The sequence below is a fragment of the Periplaneta americana genome, chromosome 1 (assembly GCF_040183065.1).
Source record: "Periplaneta americana isolate PAMFEO1 chromosome 1, P.americana_PAMFEO1_priV1, whole genome shotgun sequence".
Classification (NCBI taxonomy): domain Eukaryota; kingdom Metazoa; phylum Arthropoda; class Insecta; order Blattodea; family Blattidae; genus Periplaneta; species Periplaneta americana.
Genome location: NC_091117.1, coordinates 34,001,984 through 34,026,476, shown reverse-complemented (window position 1 = coordinate 34,026,476; position 24,493 = coordinate 34,001,984). Strand labels below are relative to the sequence as shown.

At 36.5% G+C, this 24,493-nt stretch overlaps 1 protein-coding gene across 2 annotated transcripts in view; it reads right to left on the bottom strand.

Moving 5' to 3' along the window:
- Positions 1-2,508: 2,508 nt before the first annotated feature.
- Positions 2,509-24,493, bottom strand: part of C15 (homeobox protein C15) — a 322,205-nt gene continuing 300,220 nt past the window's right edge. Inside the window, exons 3-4 of one of the 2 annotated variants that reach the window (XM_069818134.1) lie at positions 13,079-13,170; positions 9,491-9,620 (exon numbers count right to left, since the gene is read on the bottom strand). In XM_069818134.1, the coding sequence (XP_069674235.1) occupies positions 13,101-13,170 (70 nt within the window). In that variant the 3' untranslated portion in view covers positions 9,491-9,620; positions 13,079-13,100. Of the gene's footprint in view, positions 9,621-13,078; positions 13,171-24,493 lie in introns of both variants that reach the window. The other variant, XM_069818128.1, reaches the window with a different exon arrangement.

Sequence of the window (24,493 nt, the reverse complement as noted above, 5' to 3'; positions counted from 1 at the left end):
CGTCCTCGGTCCGTGATCTTCATGACCTTGATTGTAAGAGGGCCTGAGTTGGTCTAAGGCCGGTGTCCATGCCTGACTGAGCTGGAGTCCACTGTCTCTGTTAAAGTTGTTTTTCTCCAGCTTGATCTCTATGGCCTCCTTGATTGTACGATCCCAGTAGTGGCTTGATTTGTTAATGACCTTGGTGTGGTCAAACAGTATTTTATGCTCCTTTTCTATGCTGTGTTGCGCCACTGCAGATTTTTCCGGGTAATACAGCCTCAGGTTCCTCTTATGTTCTTTGATTCTGTCTTCTATTGTGCGGCCAGTCTGCCCTATGTATACTTCGCCACACTCGCATGGAATCTTATAAATCCCTGGAGTCCTTAAGCCTTGACTGTCTTTAACCTGACGTAGATGACTCCGGATTTTGCTCTTCTTTTCCAAGCTCGAGGTATTCTTGTATTCTTTTTTTCCACAACTTGTCTACATTCTGCGAAAAAATAAGTATAGTTTCAGCATATCACCAGTAAGTACAGTAGTGCCAAAAAAACCCGGACCGACGGAATAATCGAAGTCTCCGAAGTTAGCCACGCCCGCATTCACAAGATAGCGAGTAATCTATTGAAATTGTTGTAGTTTCGACTGCTGACGTAGCCCATCTCGAAAGCCATTAGAAAATAAGCTGGTAAAATTCATGTTCTGGGAATAATAAGTTAATTAAGTAGTAAAATATCGCTGGAATCGAGAAGTATTGGAATAAATTTGAATAAGGAACAAAAATAATTTCTTCCCAGACAGGATTCGAACCACGAAAGTTTTAGTTACCAGTCTATCGACGCTCTGCAGTGAACAAGGCTCTGAAATCAGCTACAAGGGTCGGTCCGGTTTTTTTTTTGCCACTACTGTACATATTTTAATGAGTCTTCCTATAATATTTTTTAAAAAATTTCAGTCAATTGAATGTAAGTGTTTAAAAACGGTATTCGTGACCATCGTCATTTTTTCGAATTTCTTCTGGAAAATGCTCAATCGGCTGTTGTTTAAAATTGTATAGTAATTGGATGGTATCCATTGCTTTTGAAATTATCGTTGTTTTAGACTTTACAGGAATTTGTTTTTTTTTTTTTTTTCCGAATGGGGTTAACTACCAGTACGGTAACTAAAGTAAGGTAATCTATGGCGAATCTTCGGCCTCATCTCGCTAAATACCATCTCGCTATCGCCACTCCTATCGCTGCTAAATAACCTAGTAGTTGATACAACGTCGTTAAGTAACAAAAAATTACCTTAAATTCATTGTGCTGAAGAAACGTAATAAGTAATTTCCGACATTGGCGAATCACTTATTTTTTTTATCTCTTATTATCCAATCTATTGTTCATTCCAGTTGTATTTTTTCCGTTGTCAGCATTCATTGGAAGTGAAGTCGGGGGATCGAGAGGGTTACATACTTTTATTGATAAATAAAAAATCACAGGCCTGGCTGAGGCTGAAACCAGAGTAGCTTGCGTGACAAAGATGGTCTAACAGTTATCACAGTGATTTACATTTAGACTTGCTAAGATAGAAAAAAATCTCAGTTATACTGTTCCATTAGTCTGGTGTTTGAGTATGAAATATTGGGCATTTAAATCGATGCATTTGTTTATAATTAAATACTTACTCTGATTCTCGTATATAATTTCATAAGCAAGGACTTAATATACAGGGTGATTCAAATCAGTGAAAGCCTGTGAACATCAGGAAATACACGATGAACTACATACCAATGAAGCAATAGTAATCTGTGCAAGAAATTAAATAGAAAAATTACTTGAGCTAACAATATTAATCTTGTATTACACCAAACGTTGATGATTCTGGCAGCCATCACATTCAGTGCAGGTATTGCATCGTCGGAGGAACTCCGGCGCACCCTCTGTCGGAAATCCACCTCCCGAATAGTATCAGATACTGTAAGTAGCTTGGTTAAAAGTGTTTATGAGTTACCCCGCAAATGCGCACTTAAGAGGCATCAAATCGGGTGAACGGACTGGCCATTCAATCGGACCTTCTCTCCCGATCCAACGCCCTGATTGTGTAAGATTTAGAAAGTCTCGTACAGCAAGAGTAGTGTGTGCTAGTTCTCCGTCCTTTTCCATACACACGTGCTGGTACACGATAAGTGTCACGTTTTCTAATAGCTCTGGAACAACTAGTTATAAAATGTTGTTGAAAATTTCCCCATTCAAAAGTGGTGAGACGAGATAAGGTGTAAAATAGGATTACATCCACAATGTAGTTCCTGACATTACGGACTTATACTAAGTATTATTTTGGAGACCACAGACTCCTACTCGAAAAAGTTACATTTCGATTACTCTGTAAGATCCTTCAGTTTCAGCAAAACATTTTGAATCACTCGGAGTGATCAGTCTCTTGAGCTGATAGTAGGCAGAGAGGTAAATAAATTATGCTAAGAAAGGACGTCGGGAAGAAGATTTTTATGGAATTAGGGAATTAGTACAAATAACTTCGGAGTTGGTAATACTGTAGTAACCTTTTATTTCATCTATTGCAAGTTTTTCTTTGTGGATATTGGCTAGATTCGAACATAATAGGTGTGGGTACGGTTTGCATTACATTGCTTTAGTGAATTCATACAATGAAATTCCGTTTAGAGCCAATAATATGGCAGTTTTTCATTCTTGCTAATAATTCAGGTGTGCATATATACAAATTCGAATCACATGATAATTACTTGTAAATTACTAACAAATTTACAAGTTTCATGTGAAAGCATGTTCAATCCTAATGTAACATCTACGTTTGCGCGAAAAAAGTGGCAGTTACTACACAAGACGTGCTATATTATGCATTAAAAATGTGGAATTTTCATTTAAATTACAATATTATTTACATAATCGTACAAGAAGTTTATCACTTACACTTCGGTCACAGTCCAATATTTGTGTTTTACTCGTATATCATCTGAATCTCTTACTGAGGTTCATTACAATTTTCTTCTATATTTTATTGAATTGTAATCGTTTCATTTCTACAATATTTACATAATTTTTATGCATATCCTATTTAAATTCATCATATAAAATCCATGTTCATTTTTACAGCAATGAGAAATATTAAAACTCAATGCCACACACTCAAGAGTAACTTAAAACATTTGGATGCTATTCACTACATCAAATAAAACACACCAATGAGAGGCTTCGATGGTAGTCGTTCTTAGAAGTTCACGGTATTCTTCCATACTTAAAACTGTATTTGGATTTGTGATTTGTCAGGAAGCAGTCAACCATTTAATTGTGGACTTTACAGGCTATCCGTTGTCTCGTGAAACCAAATGCATGTGTGAGCCATTGCTCATAGTAAGAATCTGATGGTGTGGGAGTTTGTTTGCTATCTAGCTGCAAGTGGAAGCGTAATGATGGAGGGAAGTTTCCCAGTCCACTTTCTTCTTCTCATCACACGCAAGTTGGTTTCACGAGATAAAGAATAGCCTGTACATACCGTCCGTTGAATATACTTATTTTGGAGCGGGAGCGTCAAGATTTGAGTGTGACCGATTATTGTAATAGTCTTAGATAACAATGTGTAACAGAATTTTCGAATCACACCTGAGAATATCGTGATAATTATTTTAATATCAAACCACAACTCGATAAAACTCATAATATCAGTCCAGTATCTTACATCACAACTATGACCACAAGAGATATCAGTGGGAGATATCATTTCAATGTCTTAGAGGAAATTCAATTGTAAAGGCTGACACATTTGAAGAGTTCGCGGGAAAAACGATGAATGTCACATTTCTATTAAGGATTAGATAATGATCTAATTGAGTCTATAACTGCAAGATGTAGTGCTGTTTCTATAGAAAATAAAGGAAAGGATTACTGTATTCGTGGTAATAATTCTCCTTTTTACCATTTTTCATAAGAACAACATTAAATTTCGTAGTGATCCATTGAATTAGATAATGGCATCAACCTTAAGAAAACTGTGACATTCATCGTTTTTCCCGCGAACTCTTCATTTATTATTATCTATGTATCAAATTTTATTTAATTTCAGTTTTGATGACATATGAAGAGTCCACTGCAAGAATGATGGATGTCATTTGGAATATATTTTTCAGGAGAAGCAATTGAGGGTGCTATTCATAGACATTTCGCAGCACGCGCTACGAGCGTGCTAAGCTAGCCCCAGCTATCCACTGGTTACTAGTACAGAATTCAAATCATATCCTATCGCTAACACTGGTTTATGAATATGAAAAACGCTCATCATCCACCGGAAGCCCGCGCTAAAAATGTCTATGAATACGGCCCAGAAAGTTTGAAATGCTTAGCGCTCAAAGCTTAACTGTGATTTTCCAATCATTACTGGACAATGACTATCAGTGTTAATGCCATATAACTCTCTATGCACATTCTATATGTCTTAAGCTATGCATTGACAGTCTTGGTTCATTTTCGACAAGAAAGTGACATCCATCATTCTTGCAGTGGACTCTTCATATATCTCGCGTCATAACCTTTGTTTCTGAGATGGTACAATGAAAATAACCAAGGAAGTTTATTATTATTTAACCAAAATATTGAAGCCATTTTCTTAAAATAAAGAAACGTTAATCCTTGACATTAAGCTAGTATCCCCACGAATTGAATATAATGTTGACAGTGCTCACCCTTAAATGGCTTTCACAATATTGGTTCACACACAAAACGTGCATTCAATGGACGTTGCATCATTATTTGAGATTTTACATATTGTCTTCAGAATGTATTTGGAATCGGGGCGAAAAAACTGAAGTGGCAGATTTTTTCTTATTTAAGCTTATGCAATATTACTTATGAGCGGAATTTATGATTCAACTGATTGTCCGCCTGAGAGGATCTCAAGAAGAATTTCAGTGTTAAGTGAATAAAACGAAGACATCAGTGTAGTATTTCAGAGCAAAATATCATCAGTGCATAAAAGTTGCAGATTCAACCTCAACATTTCAGTTAATATGTTTTGTATATTTATCGGGCCTCAAGTCTAGTTCTGAAGTTACTAAGTTATATCTTCTTGTTTCTTGAAAAAGTGAAAATGTAAAAGGTATCCCGTAACGTGCCATGAAGGCATTTGGGGGGCATGGAGGTAGAGCCCCATGCTTTCCATGACCTCGGCACTAGAATGAGGTGGTGTGGTCGGCACCACGCTCTGACCGCCTTTTACCCCCGGGAGAGACCCGGTACTCAATTTTATAGGAGGCTGACAGCGTATTCCGAATCTCACCGGTCCTGTGGCATCAATGACGTCACGTTGCAGCGAAATAAGGAACAAAACTGCTGGAAGGATCGATGGCTGTCATGGCGACTGTACAAGTTGTTGTCTGTGCTACGCTAGCAAAATTTTGCGAAATTTTCGTACTCCCATCTCGTTCAAAGAAAAGATAGCATAAACAATTTATTTCTTGAACCGGTAGTAATAAATGGTCCGTTGACATGTTCGCTCATAAGCCATTAACATATTGTTTTTACGTTGTGCTCATTACAAACAATACAGCAGAACTAAAGCAGAACACACCGCCATGACACAACAGTGCACGATGTTATTCGTCTGCTAATCCCCGCCCTATACAAGAACCAATCAGATTTACTGATGGCGGCTGATGGAGACTGCCACCACCTCTGCAAGTTGATGGCACCGGTGCGACACCGGTGGAGCATCAGTGACTCCATCGGTGAAATTCGGAACACCGTGATGCCATAGGATTGCTCACCGGTGAGATTCGGAATACGCTCTGAGTGAACCTCGGGGCCGTTGTGAAAGTTTGACAACGAGAAAAAAATCCTGTCACCACCTGGGATCGAACCCCGGACCTTCCAGCCCGTAGCCAGCTGCTCTACCAACTGAGCTACCCGGCCGCCCGAAAAAGTGAAAATGTACACAAATTTTTTATATTTCTCAGCCACTATTATGAAGTCCTTATGTCTAGCTGTAAGTTTACAATAGATTCATAAAACAAAGGCGATATTAATGTTTACTTACATTTTTTTTAAACCAAAGAGAGAACGAGAGATTCACAAATACATAAACCAGATTCAAGCATTTTATTTCCCCGATATTCATTCAATATCTGTAACTGAAGTTTTTGATATTCTTGAGAAAGTGTGTTCAAAGCTGAAATAAAATTGAGAATTTATTACAAATTTATCCGTTCAAATACAAGGATCATTTTAAGCAAATTTTAACTCGAGAAACAATAAAATAATTGTAAACTATTTATTGATAACGAAGACATTGTTGTGGAATTCATCGAAGACTGTATTATGAAACGTTATTGTGCGATTTTTGACTAGTACATTGTCCACGTCTGTGTAGGTATTTGAGTACGTTATCTTTGAGTAGAAGCAATGGAGTTAAGGCAAACATTTCAGTGGGATTAACAATAATTTCTCGTAGGTACGTGATGAATCAACTGTCCATTTCATCAAGCCATTGTTCTTATTGCAGTACCTTAGTCGTAGCGGGGTACAAATATTATCTTAGGCACAATGTATAACAAATCAAGTTGTTAGTGTTCAAACATCGTGGACTAGTGGATTCTTACACTATTAAAGAGAGAAGTTGACAGTTTTGCCAAAATTCCCATCATTGTCATTGTCCTTCATGTCTTTGCACTATGCACGAATTTGTGATCTACAGTTATATTCTCTATTTTCGACTAAAATCTTCCGTAGACGAGACGTTTCACAATACTTATTTACAGTACGGACACGCTCATGCTCATATCAAGATCAGTTTATTTTACCTAGCTCTAATTTTGCAGATATGATATCACACATCATTCCAAAGATTGTAAAGGATCCTTCCATTTATGTATCTAACATAATGCTAAGAAGAGCGAAAGTAGAACGCATGGAGGGATAAAACGACGAATGATGGACCTTGCACTACAACTATTTGTAATTTTCTTTTGTTTGTGGGCTTTTCGTATACCTAACGGGGTTTTACTCTTAACCCTTTGCAGCACAAATTATTTTTTTATGTTTTTCATATCATAGATCATAACAAAGCTACGATCAATTTTTTTTTTCAACATTTTAACTCTGCACACAATTTCAAAACATAGATGGCACCTCTATGTGTACTCAAGAGGTGGTTCCTAGGTTGAATATGTGCCATAAAATTTAGAAAGAAAGAAAGAAAGAAAGAAAGAAAGAAAGAAAGAAAACAGTGGTTCTTTTGAACAACCATTATGCTGCAAAGGGTTAAGAGAATATTGCCCTATATAGATTTGAAACACCTTTGAAATTGTATATATGATTATTGCAAAGAAAAATTTATCTACATTATGTTTTAAATATAGCGTAGAGTTTTCCGTTGTATTGGAATTTGAATAACCTTTCTGTGTATCTGAAGGAGAGGGAAATGTGAACAAATGGTCATTTTGGTCAAAATACACGGTTTTTACATTTTTGCTTTATAATAATGTGTAAGACTTGGTTTATCATTCACGAATTTTCAGGGCCGTATGGCCCTTCTAAGGTCTGTTTTCGTCGCCATTTTTAAAGTGTTGCTTCAGATTACTCTTTAAATTGCTGCGCTACACTCCCTCTTACTTATTATTAGGTTTCCTTTATCTTTTAGATGAAGGAATTTTATTACAATTTTCAATTCCTGGTTGGCTGAGCCAAAGAGGTTATGCTGAAATTATTACTAAATAAGAAAACACAACAGATGGAAGTCAGGAGATATTTTTCTAATCTCTGCAGTAAGCACATGTGCGTTTGTTTTGTATTCAATTGCTGATCACGTTTCTGAACTAGATATCTTTATTAGTTACTTTATAGTAGGCTACGTTAGGCTTTTAATTTTCTTATTATTTGATTTTACTATATAAATTATAATAGTTTCATTAGGTAAGGTGTGTGTATTGGTTTATAGAAACCACTGTTAAAATAATTTTTCTTGTAAGTGTTTCGATGTGATAAAATTAGGTTTCCTGCAAGACAAAATTTTACATGTCATCAGCGTGATAGGAGACAGGTACAAATAGATTGAAACTCCAGAGACTTGGTGTCACAATGACGCTGTATTTAAAATTTTTACCATTTGTTATCATTGTTCCACAAACGATTAGGGAAAACACGGGAATTTTACTGGAAACAAGTAAACAGATAGGTTTAGAAGTAAATCCCGAAAAGACAAAGTATATGATTATGTCTCGTGACCAGAATATTGTACGAAATGGAAATATAAAAATTGGAAATTTAACTTTTGAAGAGGTGGAGAAGTTCAAATATCTTGGAGCAACAGTAACAAATATAAATGATGCTCGGGAGGAAATTAAACACAGAATAAATATGGGAAATGCCTGTTATCATTCGGTTGAGAAGCTTTTATCATCCAGTCTGCTGTCAAAAAATCTAAAAGCTAGAATTTATAAAGCAGTTTATATTACCGATTGTTCTTTATAGTTGTGAAACTTGGACTCTCACTTTGAGAGAGGAACATAGGTTAAGGGTGTTTGAGAATAAGGTGCTTAGGAAAATATTTGGGGCTAAGAGGGATGAAGTTACAGGAGAATGGAGAAAGTTACACAACACAGAACTGCACGCATTGTATTCTTCACCTTACATAACTAGGAATATTAAATCCAGACGTTTGAGATGGGGAGGGCATGTAGCACGTATGGGCGAATCCAGAAATTCATATAGAGTGTTAGTTGGGAAGCCGGAGGGAAAATATATTTAGAGAGGCCGAGACGTAGATGGGAAGATAATATTAAAATGGATTTGAGGGAAATGGGATATGATGATAGAGAATGGATTAATCTTGCTCAGGATAGGGACCAATGGTGGGCTTATGTGAGGGCGGAAATGAACCTCCGGGTTCCTTAAAAGCCAGTAAGTAGGCCTAAGTAATTATAATAGTTTCATTAGGTAAGGTGCGTGTATTGCGTTATAGAAACCACTGCTAAAATAATTTATTATAAGTGTTTCGATATGATAAAATTAGAAGGCTTCCTGCAAGACAAAATTTTAGATGTTATCAGCGTGATAGGAGATAGGTACAAATAGATTTTGACACCACGTCTCTGGAGTTTCTATGATGCTGTAATTAAAACTTTTACCATTTGTTATTATTGTTATTATTTCCGGTAAGGAACTATTCTTGCAGATAGAAATCTGTTACTGTCTTTTACAATCTTTGTTTACGATTGTTACAACATCCAAACGTCAAAACAACCTGACCGAAATGCGAGCATGAGCGTACCAAAGAAGTGAGTCAGTCTTCGCACTGTCACTTAGCAAATGGGGGAGGCCAGCGGTGGCGGGTTGATACTGTAGTGCGGGGGTTGCGGCGGCGGGGGCGGCTGGTGGTGGTGCTCTGCAGAGGGCGGCTGCAGGGAGGGTGCCGGACCGCCGCCCGCCCACGGCTGCAGGTTCTGCAGAGCGCTGAGCGACGTGTTGTTGGCGCCGCTCGCCCCGTGGTGGTGCAGGTGCAGCGCCGTATCGCCGGGTGCCGCTCCCCGCTCCGCGGTGTGGTACATGCCCTTGCTGAGCGCCTCGGCCTGCAGGGACATCATCAGTCTGTTGGCCGCCTGCCGCTCCGCCTCGCGCTCTTCAGCTGTCTGTCTCCTGCAAACAACAATACACTAATTAGAACTTATATTCAACTTCAAATAAAATCAGCTTCACGAAAAGGACGAATACTTTCTCATGATTTTTATGAGTTTCGTCACAATTCATCTCTTTTATCAGTAATTTGTGGACTTTACATTACAGCCATTCCAGGCAAACAGGGAATTCCAATGAAAAAGTCTTTTTCAGAAATACTTTTTTTTTTAGTGTAGGACATAGATAAAATTCTAAATTTAAATATTCTAATGTTTTATTTTGAAAGGGAAAATATTTTACAAGTTTTATGGTCACCGAATCTAAATGATCTTTATTAATATTTGAGGAGAAAAATTCGCTCCGGCGCCATGGATCGAACCCGGGTCCTTGGTTCTACGTACCAAGCGCTCTAACCACTGAGCTACGCCGAATTCAATCTACAGCACCGGATCGAACCTTCCTCCTACAGTGTTATTTCCCTTTTGTGGCCTGATTCCAAGTTGGGCATATATGTTGACGTTTATATTCCAAGTCAACTGCCATTGTACAAGGAGTGCACTCAGCTGAGTGACTAATGGCCGGGATTCCGCAGTAATGTGCACAGCAATCTGTACAGAATCATGCACTGCTAGCTAGACGAATTTACTAAAGATGTAATTAATTGGTCCAACAGAATAATATCTGTTATAGTGACAATTAATATTTGAGGAGAAAAATTCTCTCCGGCGCCGGGATTGAATTCGGCGTAGCTCAGTGGTTAGAGCGCTTGGTACGTAGAACCAAGGACCCGGGTTCGATCCTCGGCGCCGGAGCGAATATTTCTCCTCAAATATTAATTGTCACTATAACAAATATTATTCTGTTGGACCAATTAATAACATCTTTAGTAAATGATCTTTGCTAGGTAACAGGTACCTTTTGTTTCTTACTCATAGAAAGATACGCTATTAATGTATATTTTTCAAGGAGCTATTTTTGAAGAAATAATTTGAGAGTGTGCTCTGTTAATTCCAGAGCTCTGGCACGAAGGAACATTTTTGCTTTGTGCTATATTCTTTCTGATATTTATTTTAAGTAGTTTGGATTACAATTAGCAATCTTAAAGTTCAAGTGAAAATTTTGACTTAGAAGTGTCACAGTTGTTGTGAAACTGGAAAAATAAAGGACATTAACTCATTTATAACTTCCATGAAAGACAGCTACAAAATATTTACCTAATATGTTTTTGTGACCTAATTGGATGCCATGAGATTTGCATAGCTTTCACATGGACACTAGGAGAATGAAACTCTTTTTGCATTAGGCAGAGACCTGTGTTTTACACTTTTTTTTAATAAGTTGTGAAGCGAGTTCACAAATCTTGTAACATTCGTGACGGAAACTTTTCTTTATTTTCTGCAATAATAATGTATTATATTTAAACATTTTTTGTCTGTAAAATGATACTGATCTTCTAAATTGATTCTAATAATAAAAAATTAACGGAAGTCATTTCATTTTCAAAATACAGTTTGAAAATTTAAAAAATGTAACATCCGTGACAACTCGAATGGCTGATTAGGGTTCCTCTTACAAGCAAACATTCTCATGGGAGCAGATAAAAAAGTTAATTTTTTTCTTCCACCATGTTAATAATGTCAAAACAAGTGCTTACACAAATTTTGGCCTCTCCACTACAACTACGAGGTCGTCCAGAACGTGATTTTTCTCTGGGGCCTTTACTTACTTACAAATGGCTTTTAAGGAACCCGAAGGTTCATTGCCGCCCTCACATAAGTCCGCCATCTGTCCCTATCCTGTGCAAGATTAATCCAGTCTCTATCATCATATCCCACCTCCCTCAAATCCATTTTAATATTATCCTCCCATCTGCGTCTCGGCCTCCCTAGAGGTCTTTTTCCCTCCGGTCTCCCAACTAACACTCTATATGCATTTCTGGATTCGCCCATACGTGTTACATGCCCTGCCCATCTCAAACGTCTGGATTTTATGTTCCTAATTATGTCAGGTGAAGAATACAATGCGTGCAGTTCTGCGTTGTGTAACTTTCTCCATTCTCCTGTAACTTCATCCCGCTTAGCCCCAAATATTTTCCTAAGCACCTAATTTCAAACACCCTTAACCTATGTTCCTCTCTCAGAGTGAGAGTCCAAGTTTTACAACCATACAGAACAACCGGTAATATAACTGTTTTATAAATTCTAACTTTCAGATTTTTTGACAGCAGGCTAAATGATAAAAGCTTCTCAACCGAATAATAACACGCATTTCCCATATTTATTCTGCGTTTAATTTCCTCCCGAGTGTCATTTATATTTGTTACTGTTGCTCCAAGATATTTGAATTTTTCCACCTCTTCGAAGGATAAACCTCCAATTTTTATATTTCCATTTCGTACAATATTCTGGTCACGAGACATAATCATATACTTTGTCTTTTCGGGATTTACTTCCAAACCGATCGCTTTACTTGCTTCCAGTAAAATTCCCGTGTTTTCCCTAATCGTTTGTGGATTTTCTCCTAACATATTCACATCATCCGCATAGACAAGAAGCTGATGTAACCCGTTCAATTCCAAACCCTGTCTATTATCCTGAACTTTCCTAATGGCATATTCTAAAGCGAAGTTAAAAAGTAAAGGTGAGAGTGCATCTCTTTGCTTTTGCCCACAGTGAATTGGAAAAGCATCAGATAGAAACTGATCTATACGGACTCTGCTGTATGTTTCACTGAGACACATTTTAATTAATCGAACTAGTTTCTTGGGAATACCAAATTCAATAATAATATCATATAATACTTCCCTCTTAGCCGAGTCATATGCCTTTACAAAAAAAAAAAAAAAGCACAATTTCATGGAAAGATGTATTGAAACAGACACAGTAATTGTTGCGTTATTTTTTAACATATTCCCCACTGAAATTGAACAATTTTTCATACCATGATAGGATCATTTTGGTTTTAACTTGAAAGCAAGTAAAAGTTCCTCCCAATGTGGTGCTGTCAACATAAGGTAGAAGTCTAGTGGTAGGGCTGCTACCTTTAAGCCTCTGGACAGACTTGGAGATTGATTGATTGCATGGGCCTATCAATTACAGATGGAACATCGTTATAAAAACTCCATTTCACCGATGACCTGGTAGGCATTACTTAAGATAAAGATCTCGAATATGAGGCTTGGAAAATTAATGAAAAGTAAATATGACCCTGAGGTGAATTCGACAAAACTGAATTTTGTTCCTAAGGTCAACAAATCTATTTAGAATTATACTGTAACAATGCAATGAAATCATGTGATAATTTTACCCGCTTGGGTAGGGTGAATATTGGAATGAGTGGTAGAAATGAGACAGAAATCAGAGAGGAACTAAAGCGAAGGATGTCATAAGTACGCTGAATTTTCAGTTTTGTGGCAAAATCTATATAGTAGAAAACTAAGAAATATTTGTAAGCTTATTTGCAAAAGTGTAATTACGTACGGTTGCGAGATGTAGTAAATGTCTAATAAGCAGCAAAGAAACTGCTAGCTGCAGAGATGAACTTCTGGTGAAGATCTACCGGAATCTCCCTCCTAGACAGAGTCAGAAACGCAGGGGTTAGAGATATTGTGAAAGTAGAAGATGGGACTATTGCAGACGACATAATAAATAAACAATTTCACAGATTTGGACAAGTAAAAAAATGCCACATGGTAAGAAATTACCCAAGAAAGATATGAATTGGCAACTCCTAGAAAGAAGGCGACATAGAAGACCGAGGCAGACATGGCAGGAAGATATAACTAAAGCCATGTTAGAAAGGAATCTACAAGATACAGATTGGTTGTGCATCCGAGGAACTTATCACATATTTCTGGTTACGGTGTGGATAAATTCGTAGAATTTTTTTAATTACTCCGATTACATATAAAACGAAAAAGCACACTTGGAAACACGATGTGAATACTGTGGTAGCTGTAAGTCCATATGTCTTCAAGTGAAGCTTTTCTTATATATCAATATTTCTCAAATGACTTGACATTGGTTTTACGGTTGGGAAAACACCGGAAGAAACACAACCAAGTAATCAACCCAAGAGGGAATCGAACCCACGCCCGAGTGCACCTCCGGCTCAGTAGAGAAATGCCAGCCGGTAGTTGGTATTAATTTTCAGCCACTACTTCAATATTGCGTACTTTCGCAGGTAAATAACATAGCTGCAACACGTCCAACCCACTCTAACCTTAGCATAGTTTTCGTATCTATTAACCATCTAGTCCACTTTAACCTCGTTACACTCATCTGCCTTTTGTCGCTTAACTATGAACCAAATGACCCACTCTAACCCTGTCACAGTTCTCGGCTTCCTATCAGTTAGCTATTCACCATCTAACCCACTCTAAGCTTGTCATAGACCTCGGGACTACGCAACACATACATCTTCAATTATTGTATGTATCCAGTAACTTGATCTATATTAACCTTAATCTTTGTTCGCAAATTCAGGAAAATCGAGTGATTTAACCTGTAAGAGACGAGCGTTCATTATAGCGGACAGTCAGTAGGCCTATTATAGTCATGACGTGATATGTTATAAATTGTATATTATTTATAAAGTATGCATATTCTTTAATTTTATGTAATACGGACATTAGAATCAATTAAAATGTTTAAACGTGTTTTGTATTGTAATGTTCGTAATATTCGTGGAGAATATAGCTCAACTATAATCATTTATATTATGATCGGCAGGCGATAATCAAGAGACTAACAGAACACAAAATAATGTTACAGATTGGGGAAGAATACATGCCATAGAGCAGTCATTTCCAACTGGACAGCCTGTGACGTCGGAGCACGTTTCCCCTCACGGAGCAGAGCTAGTAGAGCACGTGAGGGAGGGTAATGTTATGTCTCCGTTATTTAAACATCTCCATTCCTTCCCCAGCCACTCCCCTATTTTGTTCTTTCACCTATCCTTCTCCTCTCAGAGGACTTGAGATCAGAGGCATATGATGTCACAGAGCCTGTAGTTGGAAATGTCTGCCCTAGAGTATATTTAGACCGTGAAGGAAAGATCAAGCACTTGAAACCATCCTATTTCCTCAATCACACGGGATGAATTATTGAGCTCCCGAAGAAATAGACGAGTAAAGAACATTGCTCCTCACAGGCAAAAAATAATAAAAAATACAAGGGAAATGCATACGACACATATCTACAAAAGACTGAATTATGCCAGAATCCTACACATTTTTAATTACTGACCGAAGAAGAAAGAGGATAGGAAAGGGAAGGCCTTAAAAGTTTGATGACTTAATTTTGTGTGCCGAAAGGGACCACTTTGTCTACAATCGTGGGTAATGATGATGGTGACAATAATGGTATCATTATATATGGATATATGGAAAGATAAATAGACCTATATTTGCATGAAAAGATAAATTATTGACCTCTGGAGATGGATGGATGGATGAAAGTACGTATGAAAGGACGGACAGACAGATGAATAAACAAAGCTGAGAGAAATCGAAATCAAATTTCCCGCCATGAATAAACTACCATTGCTTTTTCCGCCCCTTAACCAGGTTCTCATACAGTTATTAATGAAGAAGAGACTACCAGCTAAATTGTAATAAATAGAGGGCACATTATGTCGGACAACGAATGTAATTCGCTTGTATTGTAATGCAGCGCAAGAAGCCAGGCTGGCGTTTGAACAGCGACCGGTGCATTGTGCTACAGCATCTATCCCTGTTTTAATAACCAGGTATTAAACTATGCATGTCGGGCTATGGAACGGTAATATGTGTGTATATTTGAACGGTCCTCGGAGAGATGGCTTAATCCAGGTCAGTTGACAGAGTTTTGGAGTGGGTTAACGCAAACTAAACCACACGGTAACACCCTGCTAAGCTGCCTTCCGGACAGTCGTCACTGCGACACCTAGACCACTGCGCGTGTTGCATTCTACCGGCTCCGGTAACAAATATGGTTACATTTTGCACGTTTAACATGGAGTATACTTTAAACACTGTACACCTTCACTAATTTTTGTGTTGTCTGTATTGGAGATGTCTTTTCTGTAGCAATGAAATGAACTTGACGTATTATTTGAGGAAGGAAAGCGTGTTCGAATGAAATCCAATGAATGAATGAATGAATCAGTCAATGAACGAATGAATGAATCAGTCAGTGAACGAATGGATGAATCAGTCAATGAACGAATGAATGAGTGAATGATTGAATGGATCAATGAATGAGTTAATGATTGAATTATGGAATCAACGAATGATTGAATCGATGAATGAATGAATGAATGGTTGGAGCGATGAATGAATGGTTGAATCGTTTAATGAACGAGTGATTGAATCGATGAATGAATAAGTGATTGAATCGATGAATGAATGAGTGATTGAATCTATGAATGAATGAGTAATTGAGTCGATGAATGAATGCTTAATTGAAACGATGAATGAATGAGTGATTGAATCAAAGAATCAATGAGTGGTTGAATCGAAGAATCAATGAGTGATTGAATCGATGAATCAATGAGTGACTGAATCGATGAATCAATGAGTGACTGAATCGATGAATCAATGAGTGATTGAATCGATGAATAAATGAGTGATTGAATCGATGAATCAATGAGTGATCGAATCGATGAATCAATGAACGATCGAATCGATGACTCAACGGTCGAATCGATGAATGAACGATCGAACCGATGAACGATCGAATCGATGAATTAGCGATCCAATCGATGTATAAATGAAATAGCGATCAAATCGATGAATAAATGAAATAGCGATTGAATCGATTAATAAATGAATTAACGACTGAATCGATAAATAAATGAATTAACGACTGAATCGATGAATAAATGAATTAACGATTGAATCGATGAATAAATGAATTAACGACTGAATCGATGAATAAATGAATTAACGACTGAATCGATGAATAAATGAATTAACGACTGAATCAATGAATGAACGACTGAATTGATGAATCAATGAATGAATGATTGTATAAATGAATGATGGAATGAATGAAAGAATCGGTGAGTGAATGGATGAGTGATTGGATCGGTGAAGAAATGAGTGAATGGATGATTGAGTCAGTGTAGGAATCTATCAATCGCGAAATGTTTGGAAATGGGGGTTGACAAGTGGGAAGATCTGACTACGGACAGAATCAGATCTTCCCAGTTGTCAAATCCCATCTCCAGGTACTTTTTCGCGGTTTCACCCTTCCATCTAATTCTTGGCTTTCACGGAATTGTTTTACTTCTGAAAGTGTTTCAGTAATCCTGATAAAACGTATACAAAACAAACTCTGTGTAATCCTCAGTTTATTGTCTCAGAATCGGATGCTGTCTTGAAGATTCACGTCCATATTGCACTTTAAAACATCGCTGTACTGCCGTACCATAGCCATAAATCATATGTTTATGTATTTGTTTTTCGCCGCGTCCAGAAGTCCAGTGACTTACATACGTACATACGTCCCTTGCAGTTAGAGCATCTTCAGACAAAAATTTTAGGCATTAAAAACATCTATTACAGTTACAGTGTAAAACAACAAATTTAGCCGTTACGTAAGTAGATAATAATAGAATACATAAAGTATTCCAAATTCTATACTTAGAATACATAAATTCTTCAAAGTTCTGTACTTCGTTCCAGCTGTGAAGTTTCAAGGTTTGCACAATGGCGATTTCAGTATGAAACTTGTATCTACCTCAATATTCACGAATTGCTTGTCTCACTGCTTATCATGGTACAAAAGCCATGAGAATTTTACAACATTGGATAACAAAACAGAATTTTTATAGAAGATAATACTAAAACCGTAAAATATTTTGAACATCTGCATTTGTATTTAGTTTTTATCATTACGCCAAGAGAAAGCAAATTCTTGCGATTATTATTATTATTATTATTATTATTATTATTATTATTATTATTATTATTATTATTATTATTTGTCAGTAGATTTACTGGCATGTAAAAGAACTCCTGCGGGACAAAATTCCGGCACATCCGGCGACGCTGATATAACCTCTGCAGTTGCGAGCGTCGTTAAATAAAACATAACATTTAACATTTATTATTATTATTATTATTATTATTATTATTATTATTATTAGTCTTATTATTATTAGTCTATTATTATTATTATTATTATTATTATTATTATTAGTCTACTATTATGATTGATTTGTAATTATATTTGTCGTAAAATTCTCTGGCGCATGTAGTGGGAACTCATTTTCATCAAATACCATACTGTTATAATATTTTACTTAGCAGGCGTCTCACATCATTCATCGTGTCAATACTGACAGACCTATTTTGAGTAGTAACTAATTGATTAAAAAAAATTAAGTGATAGACAATACGTTACGGAACACTTACTGCATATTGGTGGTTGAATTTATAAGTGAATAAATATGAACTGTTAGCTTTATCGACATTTATTATCAATATTAAATGAGAAGTGTTATTATCATGAATACCGCTGTCATCACCGTTGCTACCATTGTCATCGTTATTGTGGGTAACATTGTCATTACCGTGGTTACCATTGTCATCATTACCGTGGTTAACATTGTGATCATTATGGGTAATATTTTCATCATTATTGTGAATACCATTGCCATCATTACTGCGGGTTACGTTGTCATCGTTACCGTGGACACCAATATCATAATTACCATGGGTAACAGTCATCATTACCATGGGTGCTATTGTCATCGCCGTGAGAGCTATTGTCATCACCATGGGTACAATAATTGTTGTCACTATCCTGGGTACCAGAGTCATTACCGTTGGTTACATTGGCATCGTTACCGCGGGTGCCATTGACATCGCTATGGGCACAATTGCCATTACCCTGTGTACCATTATCGCCATCACCCTGGGTACTATTGTCATCATCCTAGATACCATTGTCATCATCCTAGATACCATTGTCATCATCCTGGGTATCATTGTCGTCATTACCGTGGATATTATTGTAATTACCCTGGATAGCATTATCGTCGTCATCGCTGTGGACGCCATTGTCGTCGTGGTTGGTTACAATTGTTATTGCAATTACTATTGCCATTATTATCTATATCTTTAGCACCTTTACAATAATTATTTGTAGACGACTGTGTGTTCTTAGCTTTAAAGAGCAGCACAAATGTCTCATGCCCGTTGGCGTAATTGTTGGCGTCCTGTCTCCAGTGGACTTTGCAGGAGTCCTGCCGTATGTCTATATTGAATGAAGTAAAAGTTTGCATAGGATAAAATAAAGATGATCAGACCTAGTAAATACTAAAACTGTAAAGGAAGGTGAAATATTGTGTGAATTTGTAGGTCTATTTAGGTATAAAGTGGGCGATTACAAATTAGGAGTCAGTGCAGGGAAGCCATCTTTGTAAAGTGACGGATGCGATCCGTCCCTTGTTTAGCATAGCTTCCTGCATTCATGATGTGCTTTGTGTACTCAAAGGGATGGCAATGTATAACTGAGCAGGGCTAATATCCGGCAAAGGCTGTAACTCTGCTCCTCATAAGCTTCTCATTGTCCGTTTACTTGGATCTGCATCTACACGCTGGTGTTTTAGTTAAAACTAGTTCTTCTGTACAGAATTCGGTTCAATATTAGAACTTGGAGTTGGCATTAGTTTAATAAACTTATCGTATTATTTCTTAGAGTTTTAACAATTATAATGGAAACTACTTTTGTATTCTACTAATAGATATATGAATATAAAATTTCATAGTTATTTTCATATAAGTTACAATGAATTCACATTTAGGCGGCCATCATATATTATTCTGAAAAAAAAAAAAAAGATAATTAAGGATATACATGTACGTGAATATTTTTTATTTTCTTTTTAATTACGCAGTTTTTTCTGAATCCAATGATATACTAGTTCATTTATCTATTTGTTCTATTTAAGTGGATATGTTCTAACACAATACAGGTCAGCAAATATATTCACTTTAAATTAAATTTCCCAAAAGTTGCAATTTTTCCACAAATATTATTTCATAATCCACAACCATTAGAGATACAATGCTGAAAATTTGCACACCGACTTCACATTCATTTATGCAAAAAGTAGGCCTGGCAGGTCTTCGGCCAGTAACCTCTGTCGACGTTGCGATAGGGAGGTTGAAACTCTTGCCCATGTCCTGGTGGCCTGTCCATACTGTGAACTTCTATGAAATATGCGGCATCATACAGTAAGATATATATTAGCAACTGCCTTAAGTAACAAAGGTTATACAGTATATGAAGAAGTACACGGCATATCCAGTGAGGGCAGTAATCGAAGAATCGACATAATTGCATTTAAACCTCCCTCTCTTGAAGGTTACATCATAGACCCTACTGTGAGATTCGAATCGCATGAACATCAGCCAGAAGAAGTACACGAGGGAAAAAGGAATATATATGAACCTTCAATCAATTTTTATAAGGACAAATACCATCTGGAATCTATCGTCGTTACGGGACTAATGATAGGAGCCCTTGGGACCGTACCCTGGTTTCTAGTCGACTTCTGTAAATCTTTCGGCCTGCATAAAGATATTTTAAGAGATCTAACAATTGCAACACCCAAAAGATTAATAGCTATTTTCAGGCATCATACATATGGAGCATGACTTCAATTCGCATCTTATTGACGTTACTGCGTTTATTATTATGTGTTTCAATTTATTTCAAATTTTTTTCACTCTAACAACAATGCATCACTAAGCCTCAAGGCATTTACTCTATTTTTTGGTCACGGTACTCTTTGCCAATGGAAACCTGTAGTGGTTACAGGGGGGATAAATAGATAGGTAGATAGATAGATAAATAGATAGATAGACAGACAGACAGACAGACAGACAGACAGACAGACAGACAGACAGACAGACAGACAGATAGATAGATAGATAGATAGATAGATAGATAGATAGATAGATAGATAGATAGATAGATAGATAGATAGATAGATAGATAGATAGATAGATAGATAGATAGATAGATAGATAGATAGGTGTGTAGGTGGATGGATGGATGGATAGATGGATAGGTAGGTAGGTAGATAGATAGATAGATAGATAGATAGATAGATAGATAGATAGATAGATAGATAGATAGATAGATAGATAGATAGATAGATAGATAGATAGATAGATAGATAGATAGATAGATAGATAGATAGATAGATAGATAGATAGATAGATAGATAGATAGATAGATAGATAGATAGATAGATAGATAGATAGATAGATAGATAGATAGATAGATAGATAGATAGATAGATAGATAGATAGATAGATAGATAGATAGATAGATAGATAGATAGATAGATAGATAGATAGATAGATAGATAGATAGATAGATAGATAGATAGATAGATAGATAGATAGATAGATAGATAGATAGATAGATAGATAGATAGATAGATAGATAGATAGATAGATAGATAGATAGATAGATAGATAGATAGATAGATAGATAGATAGATAGATAGATAGATAGATAGATAGATAGATAGATAGATAGATAGATAGATAGATAGATAGATAGATAGATAGATAGATAGATAGATAGATAGATAGATAGATAGATAGATAGATAGATAGATAGATAGATAGATAGATAGATAGAATGGGGTAATACATGTTGTTGCCGCTCAGTCACTTTATGAACAACATTCTCCTGATCAATATTATTTACATACTTAGACGTTGCAGCACTATCACTCGTAGTATTCTTAATAAGCTTCACATATTTATTCTTAGATGTGTTTTCAGAGTTGATTAACATTTCTTGACTCCGAGCAGATGGAACTTCACTAACCGTAGTCGCCTTGTAGGTCTCACTATCCTTATAATGAACTGACGCTAGCAAGTCATTATGCTTACGTAAAATATCATTTTTCTCTTAAATCATTAATAATTACGTCCTTTTGTTGTGATATATACATAACTAATCTAATGTCTGTTTTACTATTACTATCAGCAAAATCTTTTAAAGCTTCACACAAAGTCACATTTTCAGATGTTTCACTTATATTAACATAGAAATTTTCACAACATATAACTGAAGAATCATTAATGAATTTAATGTTAGGCACCAATTTTCCACAGGTAAGATGAAAAGCACTAACACAATTCACACACTAAATAGCATTTGAAACTGTTTTTTTTTGCAACGCTTGCAGGTTGCAGTAGTACCAGTTGCCTTGCTTGGCGATGAAAGCTATCTCCAGGCATGGGGAGACCTGATCGTATGCGTCGGTTCGTATAAAGTCATACAAATTAACGATAGCAAAGGAACACCTTCTTATGACGCTCGACATTAGCTTTCTCCACACATTTTTTGTAATATTTCTTCCACCAGCCTTTACAATTATAAGTTTGAAAACTGAAAATTTGAGAGAACTGCTAAATATAATGGTTTAAATCAGTTGCTGTATGCTGTAAATTCGATCATGCTATTGTAGAGCTCGTTTGATGATCGCAAAATCTGTCACAAGGCTCAAACTGTGGCCTCTGATAGATTTTGCATCAGATCTGCCACTTCGTAACATGAATAGTTACTTCTGTAGCTGCTGCTCTTTTGGAAGTAACATTTAGTTGTGTAGATGTACGGATTTGCAAGCCCTTTGTCTTTTTTAAGAAAAGTATTAACTACAGCGTCTACTTCACTACCAGAATTCATTGTATGAAATATTGAACATAATAGTCTTATAAAGCTATGTATTGACTGGAACACATGTACTCCAACTTGACCACAAACCTTATTATTACTTACTTACTGGCTTTTAAGAAACCCGTAGGTTCATTGCCGCCCTCACATAAGCCCGCCATTGGTCCCTATCCTGAGCAAGATTAATCCAGTCTCTATCATCATATCCCACCACCCTCAAATCCATTTTAATATTATCTTCCCATCTACGTCTCGGCCTCCCTAAAGGTCTTTTCCCTCCGGCCTCCCAACAAACACTCTATATGCATTTCTAGATTCACCCATACGTGCTACATGCCCTGCCCATCTAAAACGTCTGGATTGAATGTTCCTAATTATGTCAGGTGAAGAATATAATGCGTGCAGTTCTGTGTTGTGTAACTTTATCCATTCTCCTGTAACTTCATCTTAGCCCCAAATATTTTCCTAAGCACCTTATTCTCAAACACCCTTAACCTATGTTCCCCTCTCAAAGTGAGAGTTCAAGTTTCGCAACAATAAAGAACAACCGGTAATATAACTCTGTTATAAATTCTAACTTTCAGGTTTTTTGAGAGCAGACTGGATGACAATAGCTTCTCAACCTAATAATAACAGGCATGTCTATATTTATTCTGCGTTTAATTTCCTCCCCAGTGTCACTTATATTTGTTACTATTGCTTCAAGATATTTGAATTTTTCCACCTCTTCAAAGGATAAATTTTCACTTTTTATATTTCCATTTCGTACAATATTTTGGTCACGAGGCATAATCATATGCTTAGTCTTTTCGGGATTTACTTCCAAACCAATCTCTTTACTTGCTTCAAGTAAAATTCCCGTATTTTCCTTAATCGTTTTTTGTGAATTTTCTCATAACATATTCTCGTGATCCGCATAGACAAGCAGCTGATGTAACCCGTTCAATTCCAAACCTCATTATTATTATTATTATTATTATTATTATTATTATTATTATTATTACTTACTTACTTACTTACTTACTTACTTACTTACTAACTTACTTACTGGCTTTTAAGGAACCCGGAGGTTCATTGCCGCCCTCACATAAGCCCACCATTGGTCCCTATCCTGAGCAAAGATTAATCCAGTCTCTACCATCATATCCTACCTCCCTCAAATCCATTTTAATATTATCTTCCCATCTACGTCTTGGCCTCCCCAAAGGTCTTTTTCCCTCCGGTCTCCCAACTAACACTCTATATGCATTTCTGGATTCGCCCATACGTGCTACATGTCCTGCCCATCTCAAACGTCTGGATTTTATGTTCCTAATTATGTCAGGTGAAATATGCAATGCGTGCAATTCTGTGTTGTTTAACTTTCTCCATTCTCCTGTAACTTCATCCCTCTCAGCCCCAAATATTTTCCTAAGAACCTTATTCTCAAACACCCTTAATCTCTGTTCCTCTCTCGAAGTGAGAGTCCAAGTTTAACACCCATACAGAATAACCGGTAATATAACTGTTTTATAAATTCTAACTTTCAGTTTTTTTGACAGAAGACTAGCTGACAAAAGCTCCTCAGCTGAATAATAACAGCCATTTCCCATATTTATTCTGCGTTTAATTTCTTCCCGAGTGTCATTTATATTTGTTACTGTTGCTCCAAGATATTTTAATTTTTCCACCTCTTTGAAGGATAAATCTCCAATTCTTATATTTTCATTTCGTACAATATTCTGGTCACGAGACATAATCATATACTTAGTCTTTTCGGGATTTTCTTCCAACCCTATCGCTTTACTTGCTTCAACTAGAATTTCCGCGTTTTTTCCTAATCGTTTGTGTATTTTCTCCTAACATATTCACGTCATTATTATTATTATTATTATTATTATTATTATTATTATTATTATTATTAGCTTAACTAAAATAACTTGATGAAGTTTAGCCAACATCTAAGGTTCCAAATGCATTATGTTGTTTGTTAAAAGGGCACATGTCCTACAAAAATCGCCGTCTAGTTGCCACTTACGGTGGACATCGGTCCTTCTAACATAAATCAATTTCTCTATGCTCAAAGAACATTATAGGCTAAGAAAGTGATTTTAGAAAGAAAGGTGACTTTGGTCCTTTAAGAAATAGCTATTCATTTGTGTAATAATTAGAAAACAAATGATTATGCTCTAACACTCTGATAGGTGAGGTGCGAATGGAGCGTAA